This window comes from Equus quagga, chromosome 1, assembly GCF_021613505.1.
Source record: "Equus quagga isolate Etosha38 chromosome 1, UCLA_HA_Equagga_1.0, whole genome shotgun sequence".
In the NCBI taxonomy this organism is placed as follows: domain Eukaryota; kingdom Metazoa; phylum Chordata; class Mammalia; order Perissodactyla; family Equidae; genus Equus; species Equus quagga.
In genome coordinates this window covers 31,875,181-31,898,386 of record NC_060267.1, presented here as the reverse complement: position 1 = coordinate 31,898,386, position 23,206 = coordinate 31,875,181, and the positions used below count along the sequence as shown (strand labels likewise).

The 23,206-nt window shown below is 35.7% G+C and overlaps 1 protein-coding gene across 11 annotated transcripts in view; it reads left to right on the top strand.

Moving 5' to 3' along the window:
- Window positions 1–20,174, top strand: part of CCDC91 (coiled-coil domain containing 91) — a 334,397-nt gene extending 314,223 nt beyond the window's left edge. For all 11 annotated transcript variants that reach the window (XM_046640057.1, XM_046640067.1, XM_046640096.1 and 8 more), the window contains one exon: window positions 19,077–20,174. In XM_046640057.1, the coding sequence (XP_046496013.1) occupies window positions 19,077–19,187 (111 nt within the window). In that variant the 3' untranslated portion in view covers window positions 19,188–20,174. The remainder of the gene's footprint in view (window positions 1–19,076) is intronic.
- The last annotated feature ends 3,032 nt before the right edge of the window (window positions 20,175–23,206 follow it).

Genomic DNA, 23,206 nt, shown 5'->3' with positions numbered 1-23,206 from the left:
ACAGGAACAAATAGTTTGCTTACTTTTACATTAAAGTTGCTCATTACATTTTTTATCCACAGTTTGCTTGCCTCTAAAATATACACTGCCTCTGAAATATTTTCTTCTAGGCTCATTTTTTGTGGTTTGTCCATTTATCAAGTAATTTGTGATTGAGTTAATTTTCCAATAGGTCACACTTAAAGTGTTGTTATTGATAACTATCATTTTGATATTTTGATTATCTGATAAAAACATTTCTCAATCTACTTTCCCTTTTTGCATTACCAAAGATTATTTTGAGATGTATATCTCAAGACTTGTGTGGTTGCCTTTATAAGAACTCAAGAATACAGAAAATATAATTACTGATAGCATCCTTAATATTTATTTGTTGTGGTCCCCCTCCCTGTTACCTTTTTTGAATAAAATAGAGTAATGAGAACCTGATTTAAAATGTTGCTTTGCTGTAATTTTTTTCAGACTTTGAGAGGTGTTTCCTTAGCCTTTCCAACAGCTTCACTGTTTGATCTAGACAACAGAAGTTACTTTGCAGTCTCTATCATACATGGATAGTAATAATTTTCTAATCAAATGTTTTTGTTCATTTTTCCTCTACTTTTATATATCTTAGGATCTGAATAGTCTTTTCCAGTATTACTCATTCTTCCTACACAGCTTATTAAAGTTGATTTAAAAAGATAACCTCTCCAGAAGTATTATTTGCATTAAATCTTCCTATTCTATCATAAAGCATTGTACATTAATTCAGTGTAATAGTGTGAGTTTAGACTCTGGAGCCAGGAACTTACATGTTTTAAATTTGGTTTTACTACCAATTCTCAGATATAGAACTTTTTGATGTTTAATTTCCTCATCTATAAAATAGGAATAATGATCATAATTTATTCAGTGCTTACTTTTTATTCAACTTTTGAGACTTCCTTTCAAAATATTAAGTTAACTGGATAAAATGAAGGAAGGAATGCTGAGTCCTCATATCAATACTCTGCACAACTTTTTATGAAGGGGTGAATACCCATGACCAATTCTGGTCATTGGCTTTTTCAATACAAGGAACCTTTGTGGAATGATCATCAAATAGTGGAATGAAGCCTCCCCCCCCAAGAGAAGGAAATGTCAGTCAGCTTTCCTGCTTTCTGAGACTTCATCCCACTTTTTATTTTTAATTTCACATCTTTTTATTTTTTTTATTTTTATTTCTTTTGCTGGGAAAGACACCCTGAGCCTAACGTCTGTCGCCAATCTTACTCTCTCTTTTATTTTCTCTCCCCAAAGCCCCAGTACCTAGTTGTTTATTCTAATTGTAAGTCCTTCTAGTTCTTCTATGTGAGCTGCCACCACAGCATGGCTACTGACAGACAAGTGGTGTGATTCCACACCTGGGAACCAAATCCAGGCCGCTGAAGCAGAGCACATCAAATTTTAAGGCTTCTTCTGCTGGCCTTAACTAAGCAAGATTCAAACATGTCTTTTCTTAACTATGGTTCAAGACTCCTTAAAAAACTGAATACTAGATTGGTAATGTTTAGACTAATCCATGGACTAATGAAATTTTGGCAATCGCAGCTTTAATGCTACCTTTGAGGAAGACTGCTTCTGTAGAGATCTCTAAGATCTGCATTAGTATGGTGGTCATCCTCTCTAATCATTATGCCTACCTTTCCCCAGTTTCTCTCTCACCTAACAACTCACACAAGCCTGGACACTGAATTCATTTTTATGTAAAGCTCTCCTATAACCAGAAAGACTAATTTGTTTGGTCAAGTTTGTGTTTCTATATATACTCACTATAAATTTTAAAATATACTTCAGTTTTTTCTTTGAAGATATGAAGAGCTGTAAAATGAGATCTCCATGTAGCTTTAAAAAAAAAGGTGATTTTTTTTTAGAGAAGTCTTAGGTTTAAAACAAAATTGAGAGGAAGATAACAGATATTTTTCATATGTTTCCTGCCCCCACACATCCATTATCAACATCCCCACCAGAGTGGTACATTTGTTACATTGATGAACGTACATTGACACATCATAATTACCCAAAGTCCACAATTTGCATTAGGTTTCACTCTTTTGTTGTACATTCTGTGGGTTTGGACAAATGTATAATGACACATATTCATCGTTGTAACATCATACAGAATATTTCCACTGCCCTAAAAATCCTCTGTGCTCTGTGTGTTGATCTCCTTTCACCCCACCCCTGGCAACTGCTGATCTTATTATTGTCTCCATAGTTTTGCTTTTTCCAGAATGCCATGTAGTTGAAATTGTACAGTATGTAGTCTCTTCAGATGGGCTTCTTTCACTTACTAATGTGTATTTAAGTTTCCTCCATATCTTTTCATAGTTTGAAAGCACGTTTCTTTTTTGCACTGAATAATGTTCATTATCTGGTTGTACCACAGTTAGTTTATCCATTCACCTCTGGAAACACATCTTGGCTCCTTCTCAAGTTTTGCCAATTATGAAGAAACTGCTATAAACGTCTACTTGCAGAGTTTTGTGTAGATATAAGTTCTCAACTTCTTCAGATAAATACCAAGGAGCAAGATTCTTCGAATGTATGTTGAGTATATTCAGTTTTCTAAGAAGCCACCAAATTGTCTTCCCAAGTGGCTGTACCATTTTGCATTCCTCCCAGTAATGAACGAGAGTTCCTGTTGCTCCACATCCTCATCAGCATTTCATCTTGTCAGTGTTCCAGATTTTGGCCATTCTAATAGATGTGTGTGGTATCTTGTTATTTTAATATGCATTTATCTGATGACATATGATACGGAGCATCTTTTCATATGCTTATTTGCCATCCATATATCTTCTTGGGTCAGATTTTTGTGAAGGTCTTTGGCCCTTTCTTTTAATTGGGTTGTTTTCTTATTGCTGAATTTTAAGAATTTTTTGTATATCTTGGATTACAGTCTTTTATCAGATGTATCTTTGCAAATATTTTCTCCCAGTCTGTGGCTTGTTTTCTCATTCTCTTGATATTGCCTTTCACAGGGCATAAATTTTTGATTTTAATGAATCCAGCTTATCAATTATTTCTTTCATGGGTTTTATCTTTGGTATTGTGTCCCAAAAGCATCACCATACTCAAGGTCATCTAGATTTTCTCCTGTGTTATCTTCTAGGAGTTTCATAGTTTCACATTGTACTTTTATGTCTATGACTCATTTTGAGTTACATTTTGTGAAAGAGGTAAAGTCTGTGTCTAGATTCGTTTATTGTGCTTTTTTTTTTTTTTTTTTTTTTTTTGCCTACGGATGTCCATTTATTCCAGCACCATTCGTTGAAGAGATTATCTTTTCTCAATTATATTGTCTTTGCTCCTTTGTCAAAGATCAGTCAATTATATTTTGGGGGGTCGGTTTCTGGACTCTGCATTCTATTGCATTGATCTATTTGTCTATTCTTTCACCAATGGTGCACTGTCTTGATTACTGTAGTTTTATAGTAAGTATTGAAGTCTGGTAGTATCGATCCTCCAACTTTGTTCTCTTTCAATATTGAGTTGGCTATTTTGGGTCTTTTGCCTCTCTATATATAACCTTTTGAATCAGTGTATTGAAATCCACAAAATAACTTGCTGGGATTTTGATTGGGATTGCACTGAATCTGTAGATCAAGTTGGGAAGAACTCTCATCTTGACAATATTGAGTCTTCCTATCCATGAACATGCAGTATATTTAGTTCTTCAATTTTGTTTATCATTTTTTTCTCATATAGATCTTATACAATTTGTTAGATTTATACCTAAGGATTTCATTTTGTGTTTTTAATTTCAAATTCCACTTGCTCATTGTTGGTATATGGGAAATAAATTAACTTTTGTATGTTAACCTTGTATCCTGCAACCTTGCAATAATTGTTTATTAGTTCTATTAATTTTTTAATCAATTCTTGCAGATTTTCTATGTAGTGGGTCATGTCATCTTTATCATAAAACAAAGACAGTTTTATTTTTTCCTTCCCAATCTGTATACCTTTTATTTTCTTTTGTTGTCTTATTGCACTTGCAAGGACTTCTAGTGTGATGTTTGAAAAGGAATAATTGAGAGGGAACATCCTTGTCTTCTGCCTGATCTTAGTGGGAAAGCTTTGAGTTTGTCACCTTAAGTATGACATTAGTTCTAAGTTTTTTGTAGATAGTCTTTATCAAGTTGAGAAAGTTCTCTATTCCTAGTTTGCTGAGAGTTTTTATCATGTGTGAGTGTTAGATTTCTGTCAGATAATTTTTCTGCATCTATTTATATGATCATGTGATTTTTCTTTTTTAGCATGTTGATGTGATGCTTATATTAATTGATTTTTAAATGTTGAACCAGCCTTGCATACCTGGGATAAATCCCACTTCATCATTGTGTATAATTGTTTTGTATGCTTTTTTGGACTTGATTTGCTAATATTTTGTTAAAGATTTTTGCATCTATGGTCATGAGAGATAATGGTCTGTAGTTCTCTTTCCTTGTAACATCTTTGTCTGGTTTTGGTGTTAGGGTTATGCCAGCCTCATAGAATGAGTTACGAAGTATTTTCTCTGCTTTTGACTGCTAGATTTTCACAGAAAAGTAGGTAGTACCTCCAAGTCTTCAGAGGATATGATTAGATTTTTAGTTTGGCATACTTAGATTTAACAGATTTTTAATGTATACGGTTATACTTGGCATCATTATCTTGGTATTCCTGAAGATTTTAAACTCCATAGTGTCTTTTTTAAAACAAATCTGGATATCCATCAGCAAAACTATCGTTATTTTTCATCCAAGCGTAGTGATAGCTATATAGTAAATGAGGTGGTAAGTCATTTCGATAGGTCATACCCTTGGAATTTCTATATGATAATAGTTTGCATTAGATTTATCACACACCATTTAGATTACTGAATCCTTCCATTCCCTTGCATGATGTCATTCGTTTACATTAAAACACAAGAAGAAAAAAATTCGATATTTTGGCTGCATTTTTTCACATTAAAACGCAAGAAAAAAGAGTTGTAATGCATTGGCTGCATGCCTTGACCAATTGAGTCGTCACTGTGCAGCAGGGCTAGAGAACATGTCTTGGGACTGTGTTGCTGCTTTATATGGTATTTCAGGGGCATCTCACTTGCATTGTGCACTGACAAATAACTTTTTTAAAGAAAATTATTAATCTTACTTCTTATTCCAATGCATTTGTAATGATGCTTGGTAAAGATTGGTTACGTAAAAAATTTTAAGTAACTTTTCCGGATTTTCTTCTGAACCTTTCTCACCTATATTTCTGGCAATAAATGGGAATATTTGTCAATTGAGATGACTTTTTCTGTATGAATTCTAGTTTATAACCATTTGCTTGTTTTGGAGGCATAAAAAGCAAATACAATAGGTCGATGTTAGTTAATTGACAAAAAAAGCAAATGACTGAAATAGAAACAAAAGTTATATAATAACTTGTATACCAGCCTCACAAATGTCTCTGGGCTATGGACCATCAATTTATGAAGTTTCTACCCAAAATGCCAGCAACTTTGCTTTGCAAATTTCCCACAGATTTTAAAAAAAGGAGAGAAAGATTGTTGGCCTGTTTTTGCTTTCATTTGTTTAGCATTACTGGATTGTCCCATTTTATGGAAAAGGCTTTTAACATTAACATTGTGGCATTGCCTAGGTATACTTTTTATCTTAGTGAGAGAAGTATACGGTATATGATTAGGAGTGTGAGTTTGTGAATCAGATTTCCTGGATTAAAACCGAGCTCTGCTACTTATTAGATGTGTAAATTTAGGCAAGTGCTTTAACCTCTCTGGGCCATATTTTGTTCATCTGTAAAATGGAGATAAAAATAGTGCCTACTTCATGTAGGATTGTTATGAGAATTAAATGATAGCACATGTAAAGTGCTTACAACATTTCCTGCCTTGTAAAAAGTTCGCTTTCAGCGTTGGCGATTAATGCTATTATTGTATTGTTGAGACAAGTTTTCCTAACTATATGTTTTAGATCAGAATAGCTTTGGTTCTACCCACCCTGTCTTAAACTATTTATTAGTTGAAATACCTCTTTGTTCCAGAAGTGATTATGGCAACTTAAAATATATGTGCTGTTGAAAATCATGCTGAATGGAAAATGAGCATCAAATAAGGCGCCTGAGACTGATGGAGATTCAATATAAATAGATACATGCCATAAGGTCCTGTCTGCGTATCAAAGTTAATCTGCAGAATCAGCTTGGAGTTTCCTGGCAACAAAGCTACTATCATATTTTATCCATAATATTCACACTTTTAAATTGATTAGGATCATTATATTTCTTTCCAGACAGCATAAGTTAACTTGTTTGGTTAGACAAAATTTCTTTCCTATAGTTTTAAATCTATCCCCATTCCATGTTTTTCTTTTTAACCTTTTTAGGTGTTTTTTTTTTTCCCTTTTTCAATCTTTTAGTTTGTGAATGCAAATGCTCTATGTAGCAGAGAAAAGAAAAAAAGAGGCCCTTGCCAATGCAACTTGCATACATAGATTTTCAGGTGAATAGCATAACCTGTTCATTATGATTATTTTATTTTTATTTTGTACTATTCATAGACTCTTAAGCTAGTACAGGAGATTGTATTCCATTAGTTGTTTTTCAGCTCCAAATTAAAATTTTCAACTTGCTGGAAATTTCAGTCTCATTCACTTGACATTTTGAGCTTATCCTCAAGTTCTTGAGCCTTATACTCTAAAAGTAAATTTTGTTTCTGATGCAATAGTGGACATGCACAATGTAAAGTTGGTACCTTTATCACTAAGATTTCTATTTGCCTCCTCATAATAGAAATGGGAAATAACAGCAGCATAAGCAAGTCCAGAGGTAAGCAGTTCAGAACTAGTACAGAAGCTTAACAAAGGCATAAAGGATTCAGAATCCTTCTGTCTTTGTACATTTTCTGTCTTGAGCACCAGCTTACATCATTAAGGCTACAGAGTGGCAGCTGGAGCTCCAGTAAACACATTTGTGATGGAGGAGAAAGGGAAACTGCAGGAACCAAAAAGGGAAAAGAATTGGGGACAGGTCCCACTTTTAAGGAGCTTTCTTGGAGATCCTACCCAGTAACTTCCACTCACGTCTCTTTAGCTACCCCCAGCTGGAAGGGAGTCTTGGAAATGATGGCTTGAGGATGTTCACATTGTTCCTAGAACTAAACTGGAATATTATTGGTAAGGAAGAGAAGAAGAATGGATATTGGAGAGAGAACTTGCAGGCTCTGCCATAATTCCTGACTTCTCATATCTCCTCTTTGGTAGGTGTTTAGTGTTAATTGTGTTTCACATCTTCTATTTGAGCAAGTGCTATTGCCATTTTTAGGCAATAATATCCAAGTTTAGCTTTCTTAATTGAAAGCAAGCCTCCTTTACTTGTTTACAAGAAAGAGGAAGGTTAGGATTTTCTTACATTCCTTGATCCAGCTGGGAAGCAGCAAGAAGTTTTAAGAGGACTGGCAGGGTGTTTTCCCACTTGGTTCCCTCAGTAGGATAAATCTGTTTTAAAATGTGCCAGACAGATGGTATTGTGTTTTTTAAGGCTTCAGTGATCAAGTACACACCATAAAATCCTGAATGATGAGGAAGAGCGGCCCTGTTTATTTCAAATGAGAGAAAAAAGTCTATTCACACTAACTTCCATTTGATTAAATGATGCTTTGTTCCATTGGTTCAGTTTTGGATACTGAGGATTTCCTAGTGGGAATCAAGTGTGCATCACAGCTGTGGAGCAGATCATGCTTGTGTACTTAGCCAGTTTTATCGGTAGTGGGAATGTGAAGGTAAGCAAGCAAAGATTATCTGAGCCTCAAAGGTACCACAAGGTGAGATCCATACCATACATCGCCCTTGTGAATGTTTCCCATTTCTTTTGTTATGGACCCAGAAGGAAGTAATCTATTGTTTTTATATACAGCCACTGAGGTTTACAGATTCTTTAAGGCAGTGATTTCTTATATGTTGTATTTAATGTGCCAGTTTTTCTTTAAATGCTTCTGTTGCATTTTCAGGGAACTATTTGTACGTTTATATAATAGAAAGCTTCCTGAACATACTGTTTAGGAAGAAAAGATAATCACATGTTTTAATGACTGTATCTACAGGGCTTTTGGCATCTTTACAGCTTTTTGCACTAGTGTATGCAATACAAGAAATCCCTACATATTTATAACAAAACAGATGTTGTGCCAAGGCCCCCAGCCATAACTGAAGTTCTTATCTGAGAAGGCAATATAGTATTGTGGTTTAGAGAATAGGTTTGGTGTCAGACACACCTGGATTTGAATCTCAGCTCTGCCGCTTGGGCAAGTTAGAACATCTCTAGGCCTCCGTGGCCTCATTCATAGAGTTTCAAGAGAATAAAGATGAGATGATAGTGGATGTTTCCCAGTGATGCCCTACACTTACATAATCTCCTCCCCTTGAGCGTGGGCTTCACGGAGTCAAACTGGGTTATAAAAAGATTGTGGTTTCCATCTTGGGTTCTCTCTTGCTGTCTTGGTGTGCTCTTGCTCTCTCTTGTTCTCTCTTGGATTGCTTGCTTTGGGAGAAGTCAGCTGACATATTACTAGGCAGCCTTGCGGAGAGCCTCACATGAGCTCTTTTGGAGGTGGATGTTTTGAGGCCTGTTGACAGCCACTAAGTGAGCTCCCAGTTGCACTCTGACTTGACTACAGCCCAGCCAACAACTTGATTGCAACCCCTCAGTAGAGACCATGAGCCAGAGGGACTCAGTTAACCAGCACCCAGTTTCCTAACCCACAGAAACTATGAGATGATAAATGTTAAATGTTTTTTGCTTTAAACCACTTGGTTTGGGGTGATTTGTTACACAGTAATAGACAACTAATAAAACGCATAAAGAAGTTCACCTGTGCATAGCAGGTAGCGAGTACCACCAATCAAGAATTAGTGACACTATTCTCAAAACAGGATCAGACTTAATCCAGCATTAGAGGGTTATTCATCATGCACTATAAATCACTTTCAACATATGTGTGCAGAGAGCTCAAGGATAAGCCTCGTGGACAGTCCCTTGACTATTTTTGTAGATTGAAACATAAAAGGGAAAATCTATCAGTCATTTGAGAATTTTAAGATAGCATGGGAAGACAAAGACCCAAGAGGTCATGTAATTCTTTTTTCTACTTCAAAATAAGACGAAATTTAAATTACTGAAGATTAAAACAAAAGGGAAGGTAGATAGTAATTGGGAATATTGTTCCTTAGATTGACACGAAAGAATTGCTAAAACTTTTAAAAGTTGAATTGATAAAAGTACAAGAGTTTGTGTTTGTTACTTGAACAGTTTTTTACTTAACAATTATTTGTTTGAGATCTTCATGTTTATTTAATTTACAAAAGGCCATCCTACAGATTGCAATATTTGCACTAAACAAGATCTTGAAAAAATAACATAGAAAAAGCTCGTTCATGGTTTGTGAGCATGTAACAAATTGTATTGAAAACCTTATGTGGAATGTCATATTAAAATCAGTTAGTCTGCCTTGCCAGAATCAGTGCATCTTGTATTTAAATAAATTCTTTATTTGCTATTGAGCTCTGGAAGGTACAATGTGGAACTTTTTAATAGGTAAATGTAAGCTTACAGATCAGAGCCCCAAGATAGGATTTCTGTGCAATTACTATACAGTTTCATCTACCTTTCCTTTTTTCCTAAAATTCCACTAAACCTATAGCTTTCTTTTTTTTTAATTGTTTTAGAAATTTTTAGATTTTCTTTGGAAATTGTCTGAATTAGGGGTAAAGCAGTTGTTACCAGAATTCTTTTCTTTTCAGATTCATTAAACTTCACATATGGAAGCTTATACTGGAAAGTCTAGAGCCTGTTATCAGGCAAGTAAAAGTACAACCTTCACTTACTACTGTAGTGCATCCTTTTGGGGCCAGCTGTTGTTGCTTCACTTGTAAGATCGCGTAAGATTGTATTCTAAGACCATGTGCCTGCACATTAGAGTCTGGAATACATATTCATTTTTTCTGACCAGATGATTTACTGAAGAGCAAAAATGAGTATTCCTATTTCCCAATGGATTCTATGGTAGTTTGGAATAAAAAGGCAGAACTGCCCAAATATGTAGAACTTACTTTAGATGATTCAAAAACAGAGAATTTACTTATCCTAAGACATCTTAAAACACAACAAAGCAAAAAAACATAGTTCTTTAGTTGTGGCCAATAGAGTTTAAGACTCTTTATACCCGTTTTTCACTTACTCTCAAAGAGCATCTGTAATTCATCTTGTGCATGCTAGAAAGTTACACAACTTCTTCATGTATTGACATTTTTTAACTGTATAAATAGTTATATAGACTTGAAATATATTTTAAAGTTGAAAAGTACTCAAAAAGAAAAGGAGATGTGAACTCTGGATTGAAAGTTTTCATGGGACATAAATGATGGCCTGTGAATGTTCTGGTAAAGAAGTTAGACCTACATTTTCTAAAGTTCAAGGTTGAGGCAATTGACACTGCCCTAACTATATTGAATCTTTTAGAGTTGGAGTCATTCTAAACATGTATTTTATGTAACACTATTATCCTGAAGTTGGTTCAAAGTCTCTTTCATCATGATTTACAATAATGACATAGTTATATTCCGAGAGGGGATTTCATATCTAAACTTCAGCTTTATATACAGTATAGCCCTCTTGCAATCAAATTTACTTATCTGAAAATATACAGAAAAGACAAATAAAGAAAAACTCTTTATGGTTAGTGTACCAGTAATAAAACAGATACTATAGAACCTCCATTAATACAACCAGTTATGTTACAGATAAGTCTAAATTTTCTTAGGCTGACATGATGAGAAGCAGAATTTGAGGATACCAGAGAAAAGAAAGGATGGTAGTATTTGGAGCAAAAATGTTTAAATGTCACAATAAAAATATTCATCACTCAAGGGGCTGGCCCCGTGGCCGAGTGGTTAAGTTCGCGCGCTCCGCTGCAGGCGGCCCAGTGTTTCGTTAGTTCAAATCCTGGGCGCGGACATGGCATTGCTCATCAGACCACGCTGAGGCAGCGTCCCACGTGCCACAACTAGAAGAACCCACAACGAAGAATACACAACTATGTACCGGGGGGCTTTGGGGAGAAAAAGGAAAAAATAAAATCTTTAAAAAAAAAAAATATTCATCACTCAAGAATAACTTGATCTTCATCAAGTCTGTTAGCCATTTATTGTGATGATTTCATAAAACAGACCAGGTCATGACAATTATGTTTGCATGTTAAGTTTTAACATTGATCCATGGTCCACTTCCTTCATGTCTACATCAAGAGTATGGGGAGTCATGTCGTCTCACCCAGATTAGTTTTCAGCACCTTTCTTGTCATAGTAGTGGTTCTCTAGAGATAAATCTTACTTGTCCATTGTCAAAAACTTGGTGAGACCAGAACCTACTTGATACAAGTAGGGTTTCATAAGCAAAGATAAACTCAGGTTGATACATTTATACATTTTACAGAAGAATATATTTCTTTAAGTGTAGAAGGACATTTTAGGTTTGTGAAATTGGTCTCAACCACTCAGAGCATCAGTTTTCCATAAGTGTAAAAGGTAGGTGTTAGACTAAGCAGTCTCAAAATCTCCCACCATTAAACTTCCATAGTTACTTGTTATTAAAAGGAAACTGAATCAGTGTAATCATCTCCCTATATTTTGCAATTTATTTTGAGTCTAGACGAGTTCTCAAGAGAAATTGATTTGCAGGACATTTTTGAAAGTATGGTTTACACACACACACACACACACACACACAGGATTCCACAGTTTAAAAAGTTTGAGAACCATTGCCTGTACTGTCGCCATTTTGGCAATTCATGATGCTTGTTAGCACTAAAGCTCTGAAAAGTTCTATAGAAAAGAAATCTTTTTAATCCTGCGTTTCCCAAACTTATTTGACTAAAAAAGCCTTTTATTTATTTACTTTAAACAGAACACATTTTACATAGAAATGGTGTTTTGTTCATTATGAGAAACACTATCCTGCTATATAAGAACCTCAACAATCTGGAAAAATCATTGTTAGTAGTTTCCCAGGGCTGCTGTAGCAAAGTAGCACAAACTTGGGGGCTGAAAACAACAGAAATTTATTCTCCCACAGTTCTAGACGCTAGAAGTCGAAAATCAAGGTGTTGGCAGGACCACGCTCTCTCTGATGTCGCTAGGGCACAGTCTGTTCCATGCCTCTCTCCTAGCTTCTGGGGTTGCTGACAGTCCTTTGTGTTCCTTGTTTTAGAACCACGTCACTCCAGTCTCTGCCTCTATCTTCATGTGGTGCTCTTCCCTGTGTCTGTGTTTGTGTCTCTTTATGAGGATGCCAGTGATTGTATTTAGAGGCCACCCTAATCCATTATGACCTCATCTTAACTTACATCTTAATTATATCTGTAAAGTCCCTGTTTCCAAATAAGGTCACATTCACAGGTACGGGGTTAGTACTTGAACGTATCTTTGTGAGGGATACAATTCAACCCATTACAATAATGATCTGTCATTCCTCATGTCCCACGGCTCCTTTGCCACACCATGTGTTAGAGCACCCCAGGACTTCGTCTGCTGACCCTTGTCTCTATTATCTACATTCATTCCCTAGGTAATCTCATCTGTGCTTTACATGCCTTCTATGTGCAGATAATTTCCCAATTTGTATCTCTAGCCCTGATCTCACCCCTGAATTGCAGACTCTTATATCCAGTGTCTCTGACATATCTAATAGGATTAGACGAACTACCAATGTCTGAAACAAAACTCTAATTTTCCTCAGGCCAACTCACTCTAGCACCAATCCATCATATCTCAGTAAATAGCACCATCATTCTAAGAATCACCTTTTATTTCTCTTTTTCTTTCATCCACAGTTCTAATCCACTCAAGTTGGTCCCGTCTCAAACTGTATTCCAAACCTGACCTGCTGTTAAGCCTCAGTGCCAGCAGTCTGGTTAACTTTGTATCTTTCCCAGAACCAATCTCCTATATGTGTTTTCTTCTTCCATTCTTGCCTCCTACAGGCTGGTGTCCCCAGCAACAAGTGTAATATTTTTCAAACATAGAGTATGGTCACAGTCTTGCTCAGAACTCTCTGTTATCTCCTCTGACCTGCAGTGCCCGACATGCTCTGGCCCCTCTCTGCTTCTCTGACCCTCTCTCCTACCAGTCTTCGCCTTGCTCATTTTGCTCCAATCTTCTTGTATTTATTGCCAGACCTTGGTCAAACCAAGTCTGAACCCACATTTTGGACTTTTCTCTTGCAGTTTCATCTGCCTTGAAATTTTCTTTCCTGCTGTTTTTGCCTGGTTCCTTCCCTCTCTCACTTCTCTCAAGTCTCTTACAATTACCACCTTCTCCAAGTGGTCTTCTCTCATCATCCTATGCAAAAGATCCCCATCTGTCTCCATTTAATCCTTTCCCCTACTTGTTATTTTTTATAGTACTGATCTCCACCTGAAGAGTATTAATGTATCTCTTCAAACTGAAATATAAATTATATAAGAGCAGAGAATTATCTTATTCACCACTGTATTCCTAGTGTCTAAAACAGTGCCTGGCACAGACTAAATTAATGCTGAATGAGTGGGTGAATGAAAGAATGTATGACTACTCCTAAGCAGACGTTCTCCACTTGTTTCAAGCCCCCTTCCTCAATATCTCTGCAGTTTGTCTTTGTTTCTGCTAATCTGCTTTCCTAGGATTTCTTCCACGTCTTGCTCCTTTTTGTCTAAGGAAATGCTTTTGTTCCTTAAGAGCCTTTTCCAGTCCCGCTTCTGTGATGTTTTCTCTGCTGCACTCTCCCACCATGATTTCTCCCCCTCTCAGTTCTGTTAGACTCAGTCTTTACTACATATGCCAGCACCTAATTGTTCTTTAATTGTTGCATGTGTCTCTCCAAAAAGATTACCAGCCTCTTAAGGACAAGGACATTGTTGTATACTTTTTTTGCCCAGGCCTCAGAGCAATAATGCACAAATAGTGAGCAGTCTTGACTTTTTTATTGATCAACTGATTGACTGATTGATTAATTGATTGGCTCAATCTCAAACAGGTAAATGAAACAACAGCTTGAGGGTATGTGTGTGGGGGGGTATGTAATAAAGTCACAAAAAGAGAAGCATTCATATCCAAATAACAATGTTAAAAGGACAGCATTGTAATAAATAAGAGACTGAAGAACTGTTTCATTTCTTATCAGAAGGTGAACAATTCTTACTCAATAAGATGATGATATTATCTGGAAAATCTGCCTGAGTACTTCCAGTTTCCAACCATCGTGGTTAACCTTTCTTCAATGCCCATGAAAGCACTTGTTAGTGAATGAAAACTGAATCCATGAAACGTATTGTTACTAAACTGATAACAAGCGTTTATGAGTCACTTTCTATCAGTGGATTTACCAGATATCCATTCTAGCTTTTTTGAAAAATTAGATCACTTTTTATGCATAAGTTTAAAATATACAGGAGGGTAGGTTGGAAAAGTAACATTGATAAAGGTAAACCTAATATTTTCACATCTCTTGGTATATCTTGTTGGTAAAAGTCCAAAAGATACTGAAATCACAATTAGTACGAAGTGCATTATATATATAATACATATAATATATATATATATAATATATATTCAAAAACGATGTATCAGATTTTCTGGGATGTAAGCAGTGTTCTTAACAGTCCCATTAAAATAGGCCATATTTGTTTGTAATTGACTTTGCTCTTTAGACCAGTGTAAGTTCACCATCCATCAAGTTGTGTTTTGGTGACTAGGAAATAAAAGCTAACATCTAGAGAAGTTTTCTTTTTCTTTTTCTTTTGCTGTGGCATGAAATATAAATGGAAACATAAATCTAATACAGGGAACTATTGGGAAGTCATGTGTTCTTTTTTTCTCCCCCTAAGCTTATTAATACTAACTTTTAGCAAGTAGTATGCTTCTAAATGGTTTTCTAGCAGTATGCCAGCAAACTGAAGGCATGACAAAGAGGGGAAAAAAAGATTTATAAAACCCAGTTGTCTATTTCAGAGACCTCAGAATTTCCAGGGTTTTCTCAGGTATCTGAAAGAGCTGAGTAGCAGCTGAAGCAACAGAAAATGGAAGGGAAAACAAAGCAGTTAGAGCTACATTATTGTGAAGTGATTGTAAATCCCGTATCCAAAAATGTTTGCCACAGCTACTCTGGACGTAATATTGTCAGCATGAAGTCACAGAATACAGATCTTTGGTTCACTTTGAAATGAAAGCCACAAATACAGAACTAAGCCCCGCTCTTCAAGAGGAAAAAAGAGTTGTATATTTTGCCAAAATTCTTCTTGCCTCAATAAAGGATAATAAGGTCATGCCTAATAAAACAGAAACTGTTGAAATTCAGGAATTCGCCAAGAAAATCAGTTTGATGTACTTGTTTCAGAGAGAAGAATTCACCATCTTTTTGAGAGAAAGGCCTCAAATGTTCCCCCTCACAGACGTGATCCTATGTACCATGCCCAGGAAAACCTGCCACCGTGGAAGCTCAGCTCTGTGATGGCTCAGTTTATCTTCCTCCTCACAGAGTATCAGTGTCACCGTGTTGCTCCTTAAAGTGTTGAGCTCCTGTTTATTTAATGGATTCTTGCCTGCAGACAGTTCTGAGGAGGCGTGGTGAAAGATGCGAAGTGAGCCCCGCAGCTGCCTAAGCCCAAAACCAGTGTGTCCGTCATCTTGTAGTCGCTAATTTCAGGGTGTCTTCTCACACAAGCAAGAGAAGAGAAGTGCTTGGTGTGTTTAAATAGAAACTTTTTTGTCCTTATACATATCCTTGCTTTCAAAGAATTACAGAATATTCATTCTGAATGCAGAAATCCAGGTGATTATTGTTACTTAGCAACAGTTACTAGTGAATGCTAGTTACATTACACAGTAGGAGTTTGTGCTGTACGCCCTCAAAAGAAGAAAAGTTTTTCCTTTAACTCCCATAAGTTCTAAGATATTAGGTCAAATTTGTTTTTAGTGGAACTCCTGATTATTCTAGGGGGCTTCTAAAAGACTTTGAATTATTCAAGCCAGCACATATGACATATGTACCTAAGTTAGGAAGCATAATAGTAGAAAAAGCAGCCATGAAGCCACCTCCAGAATGAACCTGTGTAGCTCATCCTGCCTGACTGTACCCTCCAAATACAGCCATCCCGTTCCGATTGTGTAATTTCCTCGCCTTAAAAAGAAATGTTTGATTGCTTGTTGATGTGCATCAAAATAATATGCTTTTGAATTTTGCTTGGTTTTTGTGCTTTATGAAAAAAGGGTATCGGATTATCTGCAGTCCGATGACTTCCTTTTTACATTCAATTTTATTACAAGTGTTCACTAATTTTATTCTTCTGAAATATTTGATGGTATGGTTGGTAATATGTGACATTAAGATTTATTATAAAATTGTAGTTAAATTGAGACAGCATTATATTTGTATAGGGATAGGCGAATTGTCTGTGGGACTAGGGAGCTTAAAGACAGGTTCATGCATAGGTGGAAACCTGATTTATGATGGAAGAAACATTGTAGATGACAGGTTCTTTGGCTCAAGCAATTTCTACAAGATATACTAACATAGGTGTGCAGAGGCCTATGTTGAAGGATGTTCAGTACAGCATTGATTATAGTAGCAAAAGATTAGGAACAATCCAAATGTCTATCAATAGAATAATTTTTAGATAAATAATAAAATGTCCATTATGTTTGTTAAATTATAAATATACAATGGAAAACTATGCAACCATTTAAAAGAAGAAAACAGGGCAAACATTCTCTCATACAATACAGATAGGACTGATAAGTTGGTACCCTCAGTCTGGAAAGCAGTGTGGAAATATCTGTCACAATTTAAAATATGCAAATCTTATGACATAGAGATTCCATATATTAGAATCAGCCCAAAAGAAAACGTTGAACATCTTCCAAAGGGAGTGCCAAGTGCAGGTTGTAGATTTCTGTGGTGCTCCAGAAACAAGAAGACAAAATTGGAATAAATTGACATGCCTGTCAATGGGAGACTGGCTAAATAAATCACGGAATACAGTGAAGCAATTACTTAAAAAGGAGATACGGGAAAGTTCCAGTAATGGCAGTGGAACAAAGTGATTGTGTGAACCCTCCCAGAGTTAACAATTATAAGATCTGGACCAAATATTTTTAAAGACTTATCTTTACATGCTTGAAAGCATCCGAAAGTAGACAGAAACCACTGGGAATGGACTGGAACAGGGGGTTGGTACACTCTTCTGTAGTATTTGAATTTGGGCCAAGTACAAAATAAGTTTTAAAACTGTGAATATTTAGAGTTCAATCTATTTTACGTATATTAAATGAAACTTTTAAAAATTCATCTTTAATCTCCTACGTATCTTTTAGTTTAGATTAAACCTACTTTTACTTTTATAATTAAAAATATATCTATCATTTCCTAGTAGATTGCCCTGCCCTATTGGGGTTAAGTATTTATTGCTTCATTCAATCTCAGCAAATATTTATTGTGTGTCTAACATGCGCCAAACCGTCTTCTAGATGCTGGGGTACAATAGTCAGCAAAACACACAAGATCTCTGCTTTCATGGGGTTTACATTGTAATGAGCTGTCTTGTTATAGAGACTTGTAAGCAGAAGGTGTATTGTCAGCTAAAAGTATCATCTGAGAGAGGAAGAAAAAAAAAGACTAGGAAAGAGGATTAGCAGATTCTATTTCTGTACATATATTAAAATCCCAAATTATTAGAATTCAAGGGAGTCTTTTTTTTTTTTTTTCTTTTTTTGAGGAAGATTACCCCTGAGCTAACTACTGCCAATCCTCCTCTTCTTACTGAGGAAGACCGGCCCTGAGCTAACAACATCCATGCCCATCTTCCTCCACTTTATATGTGGGGCGCCTACCACAGTATGGCTTGCCAACTAGTGCCATGTCCACACCTGGGATCCAAACCGACGAACCCGGGGCCACCCAGAAGCGGAACGTGTGAACTTAACCGCTGCACCACCGGGCCAGCCCCCAAGGGAGTCTTAATAGTGTTCAACCTTTTCAGATGAACATTTTGCTAAATATAATACATTCTTCTATGATTAATTCTTAGGATACTTCAAAATTTTAGTCTTCCAATTTTTCAGTCATTTTGAGTATCAGTGGATTATAGAAGTGTATTTAATAGAGAATTCTTGTTTGGATTTGTCTTTTTTTTCCCTTTATGTTAGGGGGAGCTTGTGGGAAGAATATGTCAACTTACATAAATATAACAGGTATATATTGTGAAATGGAATTTATTTGGCTTTCTTTTGAGTTCCTCCATTGTTCTGTAACCTATAGGCAATGTGTTGTTGGTTATTTTCACACCATGGGCAACTATTTTAGGGCAGAAGAGTTAGAAACTTTTCTTGATCTATTCAATAATCTTTACCTCTAGAAAGTTTTTTATTATATGACTTTTATTACTAAACTTCTTGTTTGATTTATCAGATTAATTTATTAATACATTAAAGCAATCCTAATAAAAAATCTCTAACTCAGCAGGAAGACCAAGTCAAATAAGTCTCAACAATATCAAATATTTCTTAAAGTACACCTTTCCCAAGAACTTTCTCTAATTTCAGGAAATTATCTCCTCACTTATCCTTTGTCCTGATAAACCCTAAGCATACTATAATTATGCTATGTTTCTGTACTGTATATTTCTTTGTCTCTTTGCATCTGTTATGTCTATATGATCTTTGTGGATGTTTGGTCTGTATATTCATTAAGAACTGGTATTTTTATACTATTTTGTATTTTCTAAAATGACTCTGATCAAATTTATGGTATTTCTCTAATAGCTCAATACCAACATGAATTATAAAATTGTAATGATTATCGTCTCATCTTAGATAATAGGCCAGAAATAGTGACTTCATTGTCTCTGAGTTTAAAGCACTATTTGATTTTCTAAATCCATCATCTAAAAAGGTTTCTCTAGTGGGCTGTAGTGGCATGATATTCTTTATCCCTCAATTAAGTGTATTTTTTTTTCTCTCTCTCTGTTTAAAAAAAATCAACAGCTTGATCAAGTCATCCGCCAAAGAAGCCTGTCCAGTTTGGAATTATTCCTCTCCTGTGCTCAGAAGCAGTTAAGTGCTTTAATAGCTACAGAACCGGTTGACATTGAATAAAGAGAACATGACAAGCTGACCCACACTGGCAATGGATAAATCATTAGACCTCTAAAATACATGCTGTGAATTATGAAGATGCTTTTGTTTTCTTTCCAAACCTTGGGGAATTGATTTCTACTTCAAGGATAAACCAAAACAACATTTAGAAGAACTATCAAGAGATCTAATTTATTTTCTTTTGTTTTCTCCTTTACATTTACTATTATTTTATTAGTAGTAATAGCAGCAACAGAAAGTATGATATGACCCAAAAGCCATTGAAAATTGCCACATAACCAAAAGTTAATTAAATAAAGTTTATAGCCTCTGGTGGCCTGTTATATTGTATTTGGCAAAAGTAATAAATATCTTTACTTATTGCTTCACAGTGACTCTTGATAAGATTCTAGAATGTAATCATACATTTATTTGATTTTGAGAATAGAAACAGCATGGATTTCAACAGCACCTATTTATCTATGTAACATGTATATAAAACACTGACATGATAGAGAATCATTCTGATATTACTAAACCTCTTTTCTGTAGTGGGATCTATGTATTTTCAAAGGCAGCAATTAAAAACACTAAGAGTTATTATATTAACTCAACTTTGATCTGATGTACCACTTAAAGGGATATGTGTGTGATATATGCTTATTTTCTATTTCTGTTCTTCAAAGTCACTATGAATCGATAAAATCATTTTTCTTATGAATCATACCATGAACTTGATCTCTAGAAAGAGAAGATAACTTAGCCATTTATAGGGATTCAGGTTCAGAAATGAGAGAGATGAAATCCTTTCCAGTACTTCAGAATGTACTTAATTCATGAGCAGTGTGCTTCAATGTGAAATCATGAGGTTTTTTAACATCAAACCAAAATGTTGTCATTAAACTGTATGCAAGTGTTTTGTCTTGTTTTTTGAAATGCTTCTACTTTCATGGGCTTTGTACTTTTCTGGGATCTCTCAGTGTAATAAAAAAGAGCTGCAAAAACTTATTTGGTTATTACTTTTCTTTCTTTAATCCTTTTTTTAAATTAATTAATTCTTCTTTTTAAAAGGTTTTTCTTAAACTTTTATATCCATGGATGATGCTGTCTTTAATGTATACTTCCCCTTAAATATTTACAGTAATATTTACCAAGAATCTTTAAATGTTAATAACCACTTCTTTTTCTCTTACAAATTTAAATAAGAAATTAAAGCAAGCAGACTACTGACTTGAATTGCAACAGAGTAAAAAGGGGAGAAGGGCTTTTAATTCAGGAACATACCTGTAACACAATGTTATGGTTATATTTAAAATTACTTGACTCTGTCATCAAATTTAAAATGATGGGTTATTTTACAAATTATTCAGATATGATTTAGATGAAAAGGAAGCATAGAGGGTCGCTGAACTAAGACCCAGAGATGCTGGGGAGGTCAAGAGAATATCGTAGTCGCCATCTTTTACCTACTACTACCACAGAATGATTTTTTCTTCTTTCGTTTGGGGTTCCAACTTTTCTGTTGACATAGACTTATTGTAGTCTGAAGGAATTTGGAACAAATTGATACTGATCAGTCTATGAGTAATTGTAGAACATCCACCGTGCACAATAATAACCTCTTGTGTTACTATGGTGCTTTTTCCCCACAGAGCTGTCCTTAAAGATGACTGAGATTAATCATCTGGGCATAGGATTATTTGAATGCGTTAATCCTTCCAAACTGAATTAGCTAATAATCTGTTTGAATGATGTTCAAGTTATAGATTTCCATATTAAGAACTGTATTCTGTCTCTGCTCTGGTTATCAAAAGGACATAGACCATCTCAGGTAGGGTTCACTAAGAGACTTGGATGATCAAGTATTGTGCTGTGATCAAAGGGAAGAGTTTTTCCCAAAGTCCCAAAGAGAGGTAGTCAGATGTTTTGTATTTTCTTTGCCTGTTGTATGATTTCGTGAACTCTTGTTATGTAGCATTGCCTACCTTTATGTTTAGGTGAATAAGACACCATTTTCAAAGGCTGAAAGTAAGAAAGTAGTTAGATTTTTTAAATAGTAAAGCTGCTGTGACTCCATTTTTAGTAGCATGCTTGAGGGTTCATTAATAGAAGAGTTCTTTCCTTCCTAAAAATGAATATCTGCTTTGTCCCAATCTCAATAACATGTGAAAGTTAAAATAACCTTGTGAGGGAGATGATATATCCATATTTATTAGTGGAAAAAATTAGGTGTTTACTTGCCCATGATGAGCAGGTGGAGTTGCAGTTCAACCCCAGAGCTTTCAACATGCAGTCCTACACTTTCTAGTACCCTGGAGATACCAGATATTCTCTCCATGAGAAAATACCTAGATGTTTCTGCCCCATGTAGTCTTATCACATTATTTCACTCTTTCAAGAAGGAGACTAAGCCCCCTTATATACCTAGTTGGAATTCTAGCTCTGCCGCATTCTAATTGTGGAGGGTAGGACATGTTGCCTAATCAGTTTGAGTCTCAGTTTCCTCATTTGTAAGGTGGAAATCATGACTTTCATAGGCTTTTTGTGAAAATTAAATTAAGCTCGTAAAATCCATACATAGTAGACCTCACTGGTGAGGCCACCAGTTCACAATAATTCCCCTTTCTCTGGGAACTGTCCAGAAAACACAGGTGTAGTTGCCCACAAACAACTGGCTAAACAGTATTATCCTGCCACTCTGACTTTGATTGACTGATCCACAGGGAAAGACCTGACCCCACCTGGGCCTCCTATGAAGAGTCAAATGGTGAGACGCTGCAGCCACTTCACGCTAGGGAGACAGACATGAACTCTGCTTCTGAGGTCTGCCTGATCCCTGCCTTTCCTGAGTCTTGGATTCTATGAGATACCCAAATATTCTTCCAATATGCCAGCACCACTTACTTTTTTCCCTTAAGCTAGCCAGAGCCAGTTCCTATTACATGCAACCAAAAAAATATTAACCAAGGCAATCCAGCACGGAGCCCAGCGCATAATCCCTGGATACTCGGCACTTGTAAGTTCTTCATTTCCTCCACCATAGTAATCCACATCCAAAATGGGAACACTCTTTGATTTATTTTAAGAAATGTTAAAAATATAGCTGAACCGAAGCCCCTGTTGTCTAACAAAGCCAAGTAAATCACAGATACCTAAAACTATGAACAAACAGTGCCCTATTTAGAAGTTCTCTGTCCCTCAGAATCTGGAGTAGAGGTTTAAACTCAGCTTTGCTAAATGCTGATTCATGTTCCAACTCAAAGGAACCTTGCTCAGTGATTGCTTTGAAATCAGAACCAGAACAATGCCCCTATGATGGGTATTATTCTGCACTGTCAGGTATCTATAAGTATAACTTTTAAATTTATCTGACACAGTTAAACTGAGTGGAATCAGGAAATGCTATCTATGCTTTAAAGAACAATAAAAACAGAAGAATTATTCATTCACTGAATTAAAAAGATAGTCTTTTCATAATAAATACTGAATTAGGAAAGAAACCATATGTAAAAACCTGGAAAACGTTTATAAAACTCCAAGAGCAAAAGGAGAGTTGGATCAAAGCCCTTAGCCCCTAGTCTTCTGTTGACATACCAGTAACCAACTCTGCTGTGTCTCCCACTTGCTTGTAGGCGTCACCACCAGCATCACAGTAAGTGGGCAGAAACTATATATGAGCGCTCACAGCTATGACTGCCAGAATTTTTTTTAAGCCCAGCAAAACTAAAACTATTCCCTTTATTCAACCAAAGAAGAAACATTTTTATATACCCAGTCTACCATAATGCAGGGGCTACTTGGGCATCAATCATTGGTATATATAAATAGAAGGAAAAGAGCTTGTAAAATTTTCTTTGCTCTCATCTAATTTTCTGTTTTCTTTTTCCCAGAAGCATCCATTCCTAACAAGTTCATCCCCTTTAAATTCCACCTTCCCCAACTTTACATACTAGACTTTTCCTATGGAGCACTTAAAGAATTAAATAATATTTTGTGTTGTCAATTATAATTAATAATTTTTATTTGTTTATATCTATCTC